Genomic DNA, 12670 nt, shown 5'->3' with positions numbered 1-12670 from the left:
AAACCAAGTTTCTAGCCCTCAGTGAGGGAGAAAAGGAGGCAAGCTCTGGCACATCTGGTTACAAACCATAGCTTGTCGCGTTTCAGGGAAGTCTCCTTTGTCAGGAGCTTTATGAAAAGTTTCATGACTCCCAACAGGCCCTATAGCTGCTAGATCCAGCACATTATTATCGCCGTGTCCTCTCCAATAGCCCTTAACTCAGGGTGATCAGCTGGCAACTGGTCTCTGCTCAGGTCCTTCACTCACTTCTTGATGTGGTGGAGCCAATATCATTTCCCAAATCTTTCTTGCTATTATAACATGGTGTCCTCAGACATCACTGTGAGGACACCGGGGCAGTGGGGTTGGACTAGACCTGATGGGGTCCCTTCCAATTAAGATTCTATGACCACCACCCCTTGTCAGCTGCGGAGACCCTCCTCCTCCTCTTCCCATTTATTTACTTTAAATTTGAGGGATTTCTTTCTGCAGCCAGAAGTGGCGAGAATGCAAAACCCAGCCATCCAGTCATCTTTCTATTTCAGGGGTCAGCAAACTTTTTCAGCAGGGGGCTGGTCCACTGTCCCTCAGACCTTGTGGGGGGCCGGACTATATTTGGGGGGGGGGAGGGAATGAACGAATTACTATGTCCCACAAATAACCCAGAGATGCATTTTAAATAAAAGCACACATTCTACTCATGTAGATTCCCAGACCGTCTGCGGGCCAGATTTAGAAGGTGATTGGGCTGGATCCGACCCCTGAGCCTTAGTTTGCCTACCCATCCTCTATTTCATCCAAATGCTTCTGTGCACCAGGGTAGAGAGTGCACTCTGCCTACTTTTGCAGGGATAGAGGTTGTGCTTTTTGTTTCCTTGGGGAAACTTTGGAGGCGAATTCTGCTTTCCTTTCATCTTAGATGTATTTCAGGAGGGTCTGAGCGCCTCTTTTTTTCTTCCGTGAAAGGACTAAAGTCGTACCTTGGTTGCTGAACGCCTTGGAACTCTTGGCTCCTGAATGATCGAAAACCAGAAGTGAGGGTTCGGTTTTTGAATGGTTTTCGGAAGCCAAATGTCTGGCGCGGCTTCCAATTGGCTGCACAACGCTCCTGTAGCCAATCAGAAGCCATGCTTTGGTTTTTAAACGGTTTTGTCAGTCGAATGGACTCCTGGAACGCATTCTGTTTGAGAACCAAGGTACAGTGGACACTCGGGTTGCGAACGTGATCCGTGCGGGAGGCACGTTCGCAACCCATGTGGGTTGCGATTCAGCGCTTCTGCGCATGCGCGACTGCCAAAACCCGGAAGTAACCCATTCTGGTACTTCCGGGTTTTGGCAGTCCGCAACCTGAAGTGGATGCAACATTAGGTATGACTGTACTCAAATGTGCTAGAAATAAGGTTTGGAGAAGGCCGTGAGCCAACCAGCACTTACCAGCAAGAGGTGCCAAACTTGTTGACCCCTTGGGCTCAGTTTGCAAAGTAGGAAAACTGCTATGCATAAAATGCACACAAAACCCCACAACCTATTTTATTGGGGAAGGGGGGGCTTGGTGTGGGGCAGCTGTGTGCCTGGGGGTACCACGCTGGCAGCTCCCGGCAGCCACACGTGATTTGCGTCCCAGAGGTCTCCGCATCAGCTACTCCCTCCCCCAGTTTAAACAGAGTTTGCCAATGGGCACATTCGAAATTCCGAGAGGGTGCCGTGGAAGGCTGTGGCATAGCCAAACAAAAAACAAAAACGGAACAAGAAGCAGGACTGCAAAACTGCTGTAGGGATGCTTCCCCATGGATAGAAAAAGGTAACCTAAATCATCCACAGCCCCAGTCCTCCAAGAGAGACGCACTCTGCCTCTCTTTTCCAAGCAGGTGCTCCATCCAGGCAGCCAGTGAAATGGGGGCACAATCCTGAGCCCAGTGGGAACAGCACAAGAAAGAGCAAACTGCCTCTGCTGAATCACAGGATTTCGAAGGTATATTTTGCTGGAACAGTCCACTGGTGGTACCTGGTGCCCACGGGTCCAGGACTGACTTGTGGCTGGGCCCCTGGAGATTTGCGCCAGACGGGGAAGCCAGTGCCACGCTTAGTACGTAGCCCATAGGGCTGAGTCGCTGCGGGCAGCTCCTTTGACCTACGAAAGCCACCCAAAAACGGTGGCTCCAATTCTTGAAAGAGGCAAGATGCTGGAACATCCAGGAGGTTTCTAGTTCGTAAAGCCCCATCGCAGCTCCTTTCGGAAAGGCCAGCCGGCCAGTCTGTGGTCCGTCCTCGCCAGCATCCTTTGCCCTGCTTGCTCTCTGCTACCAAAAGGTCCACGGAGGCTGCATCAGTTCGTAGGTTGAGATGCTGGTGACGTTTACGGGGATGGAGATGACTGCCCAGGGGAGTCCGTGCTGCTCCAAGGATCGGCGGATCATGTACCTGGAAAGAGGGGGGCAAAGCCATAGTGACTTTGGCCGGTGGACACACCGCATAGTTAACCTACGGAATTCCCTGTCACAGTCGGAGGCAGCGATGATTCTGAATCTCAGTTGCTGGAAACCACAGGAGGGGAGAGGGCTCTTGTGTTCGAATCCTGCTTGCGGGATTATAATAATAATAATAATTTATTATTTATACCCCGCCCATCTGGCTGTGTTTCCCCAGCCACTCTGGGCAGCTTCCCACAGAATATTAAAATACAATAACCTATTAAACATTAAAAGCTTCCCTAAACAGGGCTGCCTTCAGATGTCTTCTAAAAGTCTGGTAGTTGTTTATTTCCTTGACATCTGATGGGAAGGCATTCCACAGGGCGGGCGCCACCACCGAGAAGGCCCTCTGCCTGGTTCCCTGTAACCTCACTTCTCACAGGGAGGGAACCGCCAGAAGGCCCTCGGCGCTGGACCTCAGTGTCCGGGTAGAACAATGGGGGTGGAGACGCTCCTTCAGGTATACTGGACCGAGGCTGTTTAGGGCTTTAAAGGTCAGCACGAACACTTTGAATTGTGCTCAGAAACGTACTGGGAGCGAATGTAGGTCTTTCAAGACCGGTGTTATGTGGTCTGGCCACTCACAGTCACCAGTCTGGCTGCCGCATTCTGGATTAGTTGTAGTTTCCAGGGCCCCTTCAAAGGTAGCCCCACGTAGAGCGCATTGCAGTCCAAGCGGGAGATAACCAGAGCATGAACCACTCTGGTGAGACAGTCCGCTGGCAGGGAAGGTCTCAGCCTGCGTACCAGATGGAGCTGGTAAACAGCTGCCCTGGACACAGAATTAACTTGCGCCTCCATGGACAGCTGTGAGTCCAGGGGCACAGTTGCCCCATTCAGGACCAGGGAGTCCTCTACATCTGCCCGCCTCCTGTCCCCCCAAAACAGTACTTCTGTCTGTCCCAATCTGGTCCCGCTGGAGCAGTGCCTATTTATCTACTTGCACTCTGACGTGCTTTCGAACTGCTAGGTTGGCAGGAGCAGGGACCGAGCAACGGGAGCTCACCCCGTCGCGGGGATTCAAACCACTGACCTTCTGATCGGCAAGTCCTAGGCTCTGTGGTTTAACCCACAGCGCCACCCCTGTCCTCCATAGCGCAGTACAGCTGATCAATTTCTATTCTGGATCAGCGATGGGTTTGCCTTTGCCCCATCTACATTTTTCCAAACCAACCAACCAGCCAGGATCCCAGCAGCCTGTCAAGGTTCGACCAATGTTTGCAGGAGTCTGGTGGAAACTCGAGGGGCCACACTAAAGTGGCCAGCCGTCTCCAAGTGGCCTGCAATTTCCCTTTTGGCCTACTCCGTTCCAGGTATCCCCAGCAAGCGTCCTTATTCCAAGTCGGACTCGTGACATAAACAAACGTGTTCTATCTCCACATCTCTCAGGAGTTTGGGGCTGATGTTTTCCAGAGCTTTGATCCTGTTCCGGAACCTGCCAACTACTCACTCCGTTTTCCATTTTTAAAAAAGGAACTGGTTTTGCTGCTTCTGTGTGCCAATGCACTTTTAAAACGGGTAAATTTCTGCATTCCTAAAATTTGGCAAGCTCTCCTCCATTCTCCCATTGTTAGATTTTGTTGTTGTTGTTGCAAGGATTGTTACTGCTGCCAGCAGATTTGCACACCAGCTCTCTGCACTCAAATTTATTTATTTCTTATAATATAGTTTATTAAACTTTCCACAAATTTCACATAAAATCCCAATGTTTCTTCTGTTTTATAGACTTCTCATCCCCTTTTCTGTGGCTTTCTTTTTTAAATCTCATTGCTGCACCCAATCTTCACTCTTTTTATATCATAACCATAACCCAATAGTTACTGCACTCAAATTTAATACTATGCACTTAAGGGAAGCCACATAACTGGTCTGGCTACATCTGTCCAGCTTCCTGTTTCTTACAGTAACTGACCAGGTGTCTACAGGAAGCCAGTAACAGGACCTGAGCTCAACCGTCCTCTCTCTCCACTTGTGATTTCCAGCAAACAGGTACTCAAGGGGCGATTCCCTCCAACAGAGCCAGCACTGATAAAACCCCCCATTTCTTTAGCATTTCCAAGAATCTAGTTACAGGTAGGTAGCCATGTTGGTCTGCTGTAGTCGAAACAAAATTATAAAATTCCTTCCCTTAGCACCTTAGAGACCAACTAAGTTTGTTATCGGTATGAGCTTTCGTGTGCTTTCACATCTGAAGAAGTGTGCATGCACACGAAAGCTCATACTAATAACAAACTTAGTTGGTCTCTAAGGTGCTACTGGGACGCGGGTGGCGCTGTGGGTTAAACCACAGAGCCTAGGACTTGCTGATCAGAAGGTCAGCGGTTTGAATCCCTGCGACGGGGTGAGCTCCCGTTGCTCGGTCCCTGCTCCTGCCAACCTAGCAGTTCAAAAGCACGTCAAAGTGCAAGTAGATAAATAGGTACCGCTCCAGCGGGAAGGTAAACGGCGTTTCCGTGCGCTGCTCTGGTTCGCCAGAAGCGGCTTAGTCATGCTGGCCGCATGACCTGGAAGCTGTACGCCGGCTCCCTCGGCCAATAAAGCGAGATGAGCGCCGGAACCCCAGAGTCAGTCACGACTGCACCTAATGGTCAGGGGTCCCTTTACCTTTCTAAGGTGCTACTGGAAGGAATTTTTTTATTTTGTTTCATTTCCAAGATTGTCTTCTATTTTTCCAAGACGCAGGGCAGATCTACACTCATGGTTTTTAACGCTAAGAAAAAGTCAAAGGAAGATTCTGTTAACCACATCGCCACGTGGCGTTATGTTTTAATGTCCACGGTGCGTAATTAAAATGTGACACGAGAGCAACCAGAAACCAGGAAGACGGTGGGGAAAGAAAGCAAAAGGGACCTTTATTGTCTTGACGTTTTAGAACGATATTTCCGATATCGTTCTAATAACGTTTAAAAGGTGAGTGTAGATCCAGCCACGGAGGGGATTTTGCCTGATCTTGGAAGCCTCTGCTTACGCCAGCTCAAAGCCACTTACCCGTCCCTCCCGAGCAGGAAGAGGGCAGGGATGTCTGCCGTCCGCCTGGTGCTGTCCTGGATCATCTCCACGTAGGAGCTGTCATTGTCATAGGCGTTGTCCGCGATGATCACCGCACGGCCGCCGAGTTCCTGTACGATGCGAGTCTTGGACAGGAATGAGCAGCCCCTGCCGGAAAGGCGGCAAGAGAGTTTTGAGTCCTGCGCCCCCAAAGACGCTCAGATCCAAACTAGACAGGTATTGTTCCCTGTATAGGGAAGTTTGGAGTGTATGGCGCTTTATTATGTTTTTATAACTGAAGCCGCCCTGAGCGGCTGGGGAAACCCAGTAAGATGGGAGGGGTACTATTGCTATTGCTATCATCATCATTGGGTGAAAGAGGAGAGCGCAAAATATGGTCTGAAGCTCAACATCAAAAAAATGAAGATCATGGCCACTGGGCTCATCACCTCCCGGCAAATAGAAGGGGAAGAAATGGAGGCAGTGAGAGGTTTTACTTTCTTGGGCTCCATGATCACTGCAGATGGTGACAGCAGCCACGAAATTAAAAGACGCCTGCTTCTTGGGAGAAAAGCAATGACAAACCTAGACAGCAGCTTAAAAAGCAGAGATATCATCTTGCCAACAAAGGCCCATATAGTTAAAGCTATGGTTTTCCCAGTAGTGATGTATGGAAGTGAGAGCTGGACCATAAAGAAGGCTGATCGCCGAAAATGCTTTTGAATTATGGTGCTGGAGGAGACTCTTGAGAGTCCCATGGACTCTCCCAACATCAGGGAGTCTTCTCTTCTCATGAGGTGGCCAAAGTCTTGGAGCCTCAGCTTCAGGATCTGTCCTTCCAGTGAGCAGGGCTGATTTCCTTCAGAATGGATAAGTTGGATCTTCTTGCAGTCCATGGGACTCTCAAGAGTCTCCTCCAGCACCAGAATTCAAAAGGTGATGTCACTGCTTTTTAAGATGCTGCCTAGGTTTGCCATTGCTTTTCTCCCAAGAAGCAGGCGTCTTTTAATTTTGTGACTGCTGTCACCAGTTAGGGCCCACGGCAGGCAAACTGGGTCCTTAGTTGTCAAGGGCTTTGTGCGCAGACTTTTGGAAAGAGACAGGGAAATGCGTCAAAAAGTGTGCGGGCGAACAAGCGACTCACGGGAAGGTTAATCAAAATGCATATGAAAGCAATCCCATGAATTAAAAACGTAGCCCTTGAAAACAGCCCGGCCCTCTTCCCATGCGAGGAAACTCACCCGCGCTCCACCAAGGCGATCTGGCCTTCGATGAAGACCCCGTTGTTCAGAGCCCCGCAAGCCTCCGGAGGGTCTGCTGGGACCAGGTAGATCTGCTGGTATCTCGTGTTCTTGGGCAGGCGAAAGAGAGGCAGAAAGAAAGCAGAGCAAAATTAAAACTTGCTGAATATCTCAGATAGAAGCGCCAGGGCTTCTTGCTTTCTCCTTCTGGCACCATGAGAAGCCAGTGTAGCACAATGGTGAACTAGCATATCAATGCCAGGATGTCTGTATTATCAGCTACTAGTGTGTTGTTTCTGTTTTTGCAAATTATCCCTCTTTTTAAAAGCAATTTTCGCCATTATTAGCTTATGACTCATCTCACACACATCCAACCATGTGAAAATGTACCAGTGACTCAGGATAACACTTCAAGTATTGGATGAAATGAGCTATTGTTAATGGAAGCTTGCGTCCTAATAAATTTGTTATCCTCTCTGTTACTGTGGGGGTCAGGTGGGATTGCTATGAGGAATTATGAAATATGAAGCAAGCCATTGTGTCAGCAATGAAAGCATTGTGTTGACTGGGTTTGATTCATTGACAATAATTTCTGATCGAATCCCACAAGCCTCTGCACCTTTGCCATTTGCTTTCTCTACGCCTGACAGGCACGTCTAAGCATTCTGAAACACAGGCTAGTTGCTTCACCGGGCATCCTCAGTCCATAAAGATAGTAGGTTACTTTGATGTAGTTTGTTAATTAGATAGATCTTAAAGGCCAGGAAGAGAGTTCACAAGGAGTTGGTAAATACTGCCATCTCGCCTCTCCTGTTTATTCCTGATTATGACCTCTGGGGTTTTGCTGATTGCATTCCTCCTTTTATTCCTATTTTATTTACTCTGAACTACATATGCATGCTCAAGTAGGAAATAGTTTCTTTGTAGGTAAAAGAGTTTCTTCTGATCTGACTTTGCCCCACGTGGGGTTTTTAAAATGCTCAGAGGAAATCTGATTGGTTCTTACGAACACTGTAAAAAGTTCTTTTGTGAATAAAATGACCTGGGCCAAGGGGTGGAGGGAATTATTATTGGCACCCCTCCCAGAGTCTTGCTGGTCAAGCCTCGTCTGTATTTTATTAATCAGAGTCCAATCCTTCCTGGCTTTGGGAACGCTTCAGTTACATTTTAAACCCTCCCTCCAAAAAATGAAGACTGTTTTGCAGTCAGTGTGGCGTAGTGGTTAGAGCGCTGGACTCAGACCTGGGAGAGAAGGGTTCGAATCCCCACCCGGCCATGAAGCTCACTGGGTGACCTTGGAGTCGGTCACCATCTCTTAGCCTAGCCCTACCTCACAAGGTTGTTGTGAGGATGAAATGGGGAGGGGGAGGAGGAGGAGGAGGAGGAGAGCCATATACACCACCTTGAGATCCCTGGAAGATAAAGGCGGTATACAAATGTGATTAATAAAAGTAAAAAAATAAAATGATGTTGGGCATCGCTGGGAGGGGACGGGAGCCTGGTTCTCATACTTACAAACACCCCTCCAAAATCCTTGGCCGGGGTGGCAGTGAAGATGTAGCGGATATCGCCAGGGCTCAATACCTGGAAGTAGAGGTATTCCTGGATACGTAAGCCTGCAGTGCCAAGAGAGAATGAGAGCATGAACTCTTGGGGCAGATTGTGCCAAAAGAGTCTCGAAGAAAACAGAGATGAAGGGAGCACTGGGATACACTGACTATTTTCATTACAGCACAGTCGCATCTTAAGTGCATTTTTTTTTAGTTTAATTTTTTTTTTTACCAACAACCAAATACAAACAGTGAAACCCCCTAGGCGGCTGATACATTGGGTATACATAATCAATAATAACATATTCAAATCAACCATATGTACAATTTTATATACGTTAACACTCCTCCATCCACAAGGTTTATTTAACTTTTAACATTTTAATTGCCCCAAATTGTTCAAACCTACCCAAATAATTCAATATCTTCTCAAACCAATCCTCCTCTTTCTCACTGACCTTAAACCCTTTTAAACATGCAGTAACTCAGCCTTGGCCAGCCTGGTGCCCTTCAGTTGTTTTGGACTACAAATCCCATCAGCTGGCTGTGGCTGATGGGATTTGTAGTCCAACACACCTGCAGGGCACCAGACTGGCAAAGGCTAAACTAATTAAACTGGAAGGGTTTTTTAAAAAATGTTATCAGGTGGCAGGCATATCCAGTTTTCTCCAGCACAATCGCCCTATCCACAATTGCATTCCAGGGTCCAAACCCGAAAGGAAATTAGCTGAATGCCACCTCCGGCAGAAACGCCAACCTGAAGCTACCAACCAAGACAAATTTATGACAGCGGCTGGGATTTTGTAGGTCTGTGGGATTGCGAAGGGAATCTCAGAGCACCTTTGGAAATCAAGGAAGGGTCTGGGGACAGGAAGTATAGTTCCCTGGTGCTTCACGCTTCTGTAGGAGAAACACTGAATAGGATGATTATTGGAGGAAAAAAGAGGGGAGTTGATATCTGAATATATAACCACCTCCATTTTCGGCCCCCTGGAATGTTCTATGCCAATCCTGGGAGACCACGTTTTTCAAGCCGGCCCATAACTGCGATAGGAAGAGGAAGAATGGAAACAATTTGCCTGGCCGCATTCCATGCAACCGGCTGTTGCCACGCTGCAAATAGGAGGCGTGGTGGGGGGGAGCAAGGGATTATAAATAGGCTTGAGATTGCAAAGCCCACACACCATATACTCTGGAGCAGTTGCAAGAAGCACGTGGGCCGCTCTGGAAACCGGTGTCTTGCCAATGACAACCTATCCCTGACCGATAGTCTGTCACCTTTTGAGGACGTCTGTCCCACTGTTGAACAGCTCTTACTGCCAGAAAGTTCTTCCTAATGTTGGAATTTCCCTTTTGCAATTTGAATCCATCGTTTGGATCCTCCCCAAACCTCACCGTCAAAATCTCGGGAACTATAGTTTACCCCACAGAACTACAATTCCCAGCACCCATAAGAAAATTACTGTTCTGAGGATCCTTTGGGTGGGTGGGGAGAGAATGTGCTTTTAAATGGACGGGGTCACAGCTGGAGGCAGGAACGCTTATCAATATCCGTTGCTGGAAACTGCAGGAAGGGAGAGCCTCAGCCCAGTATACCTGAAGGAGCATCTCCACCCCCATCGTTCTACCCGGACACTGAGGTCCACCTCTGAGGGCCTTCTGGCGCTTCCCTCCCTGCGAGAAGTGAGGTTACAGGGAACCAGGCAGAGGGCCTTCTTGGTGGTGGCGCCCGCTCTGTGGAACGCCCTCCCATCAGATGTCAAAGAGATAAACAACTACAGTGGTACCTCGGGTTACATACACTTCAGGTTATATACGCTTCAGGTTACAGACGCTTCAGGTTACAGACTCTGCTAACCCAGAAATAGTACCTCGGGTTGAGAACTTTGCTTCAGGATGAGAACAGAAATTGTGCTTCGGTGGCATGGCAGCAGCAGGAGGCCCCATTAGCTAAAGTGGTGCTCCAGGTTAAGAACAGTTTCAGGTTAAAAACGGACCGGAATGAATTAAGTACTTAACCCGAGGTACCACTGTATCCGACTTTTAGAAGACATCTGAAGGCAGCCCTGTTTAGGGAAGTTTTTAATGTGTGACATTTTAATGTATTTTTAATCTTTGTTGGAAGCCGCCCAGAGTGGCTGGGGAAACCCAGCCAGATGGGCAGGGTACAAATAATAAATTATTATTATTATTACAGTGGTACCTCAGGTTACATACGCTTCAGGTTACAGACGCTTTAGGTACAGACTCCGCTAACCCAGAAATAGTACCTCGGGTTAAGAACTTTGCTTCAGGATGAGAACAGAAATTGTGCTCCGGGGGCGCGGCAGCAGCAGGAGGCCCCATTAGCTGAAGTGGTGCTTCAGGTTAAGAACGGACCTCTGGAACGAATTAAGTACTTAACCCAAGGTGCCACTGTATTACTATTATTAAAAAGCATTGCAAGATATTGAGAAAGGAACCTCTTTATAAAATGACCCATGCAACTCACTAAGGCTAGACAAGGCAAACACATGAATGTGAAAAGAGGAAGGAAGATCGAAGGAAGATCAGGTCGATTTGAGCATCTGCAGCCTGGGCGAGAGGGGTAAGGCAGGGTTTCTGCCATGCCAGCTGTCAGCCAGAAGCTTCTGTCCCCAATGACTGCACCAGTCCCAGGTTAGGAAGCCGAGGGGATACTCACTGTGAGCGAAGGGGCCGAAGCAGAGCAAGATGCACAAACATCTGGGCCAAATGGGGAGCATTGCTTGGGGGGGGGGAGCCGCAACAGCTGCTTGCCAAGGGCCTGCAAGCGCTCTCTGGGTGCATCAGCTGTGCAACACTCTTCACGCTGACATTCGCTGATAAGGGAAAAACCCGCCCTCCAGCTTCCTCTCATTGGAGGAGACCAAGCTCTTCATGATGCCATTGGTGGAGGGTTCGAATCCATCAGCTGCCACCCATATTGGTGTTTTCTTTTTTGGGGGGCGGGGGAGATCCTACCAACAAGCTCCTAATAGGGGGAAAAGAACAGCGAGAGGTTAATTTACTTCCTTTTTGTAAAGATTGAGGGTTTGGAGTCATCCGCATAGCTGTCAACGTTGTCCTTTTTAAAAGGGAAATTCCCTTATTCTGAATAGTATTCCTCGCAAGAAAAGGGGGAAATTGACAGCTATGGTTTGGAGTCATCAGAGCCTGATAAATATAAATTAAAAGAGACTTTCTGAAGAATATCAAGGGGGTGATGTTCAAGATTAAAGTGTAGTTCACGTACCAGGAAAACAAGGATTCGTATTATATAACCCTAGCCTTGGAAATGGTCATCTAGTTCAAACTCCTGCAATACAGGAATCACAGCTAGAGAAATCCCTGACAGAAGTCAGTCTGCATTGCTTTACTCCCAAGTAGTGAGAATATATTAGAGCTGCAGATTAACCTGCGGGGGTAATCCTGAGTGGTGGGGGAAACATCCTGCTTTACTATCCCTGCAACTGAAACAGCGATTCAGCAAGTGATGGTTGCCCAGGAGAAGCATCTCAGCAAAAGCTTCACCTCTTGAATTTCTGCACATCGCTGGGATGGGGCAGTTCTGACCTCCAGAAATGGCTTTCACTCAAACTGCACAACCTTCTTACTAAGCCAATGGTTCCTAGCAAGGGAAAAAACAACTCCAGTTAGAATTGTAAATTAGAAGGGTCAGAATGGGATCCCCCAAAGGTCATCTAGCCCAACCCGCTGTTATGCACCATTGTCCTACATGGTTCAGAAGGAAGCTCTAGGTTAAACGGGACATGTAAGGCACATTTAGCATTGATGGGGATAAGCTGTGGTTCCTCCAGGTGTTCCTGAAGTACTACAAGTCCCATCATCCTTGACCACGCTGCTGGTGGCAGGGGCTGATGGGAAATGGAGTCCTATCTGCAGGGCACCTGGCCCTCCCATTCCTGCTCATAGGATTGCACACAGGATTGCCTGCAGTCTGGCTAGGGAATGCCTCCCTCTCTCTATGGTAAGGCCCTGAGGAAGGGCTCCGGCTCACGGGAGCTGCTCTTTCCATAGAGCTCACAGGACATCAACCATAAATCTAATAACAGAGATTCACATCGATAATAGAACTTCCGGGACACCCCATATCACTTTCTGGGAGTGGAATGATGACTGCCCATAGAAATCTACTGTATTGTTGTTGTTGTTTAGTCATTTAGTCGTGTCCGACTCTTCGTGACCCCATGGACCAGAGCACGCCAGGCACTCCTGTCTTCCACTGCCTCCCGCAGTTTGGTCAAACTCATGCTGGTCGCTTCGAGAACACTGTCCAGCCATCTCGTCCTGTCGTCCCCTTCTCCTTGTGCCCTCCATCTTCCCCAACATCAGGGTCTTTTCCAGGGAGTCTTCTCTTCTCATGAGGAGCTCAGCTTCAGGATCTGTCCTTCCAGGGAGCACTCAGGGCTGATTTCCTTCA

The 12670-nt window shown here is 48.4% G+C and overlaps 1 protein-coding gene across 2 annotated transcripts; it reads right to left on the bottom strand.

The window, feature by feature from the left end:
• Positions 1–2140: 2140 nt before the first annotated feature.
• On the bottom strand, positions 2141–11056 carry PRADC1 (protease associated domain containing 1). Of its 2 annotated transcripts, none has more exons than XM_081021275.1 (5): positions 10913–11056; positions 8195–8295; positions 6680–6789; positions 5439–5606; positions 2141–2400 (listed from the first exon to the last, which is right to left on the bottom strand). In XM_081021275.1, the coding sequence occupies exons 1-5, from the start codon at positions 10971–10973 to the stop codon at positions 2280–2282; spliced, it is 561 nt and encodes a 186-aa protein (XP_080877401.1). In that variant the 5' UTR covers positions 10974–11056; the 3' UTR covers positions 2141–2279. The 2 variants fall into 2 exon arrangements, with proteins under 2 accessions (XP_080877401.1, XP_080877400.1); XM_081021274.1 differs by lacking the exon at positions 10913–11056 and adding an exon at positions 10101–10391.
• Positions 11057–12670: the final 1614 nt, after the last annotated feature.

Source organism: Podarcis pityusensis (genome assembly GCF_964106645.2).
Source record: "Podarcis pityusensis genome assembly, chromosome: 9".
Lineage (NCBI taxonomy): Eukaryota > Metazoa > Chordata > Lepidosauria > Squamata > Lacertidae > Podarcis > Podarcis pityusensis.
The sequence above is the reverse complement of the archived record's forward strand: the minus strand, read 5'-3'. Positions and strand labels throughout refer to the sequence as shown.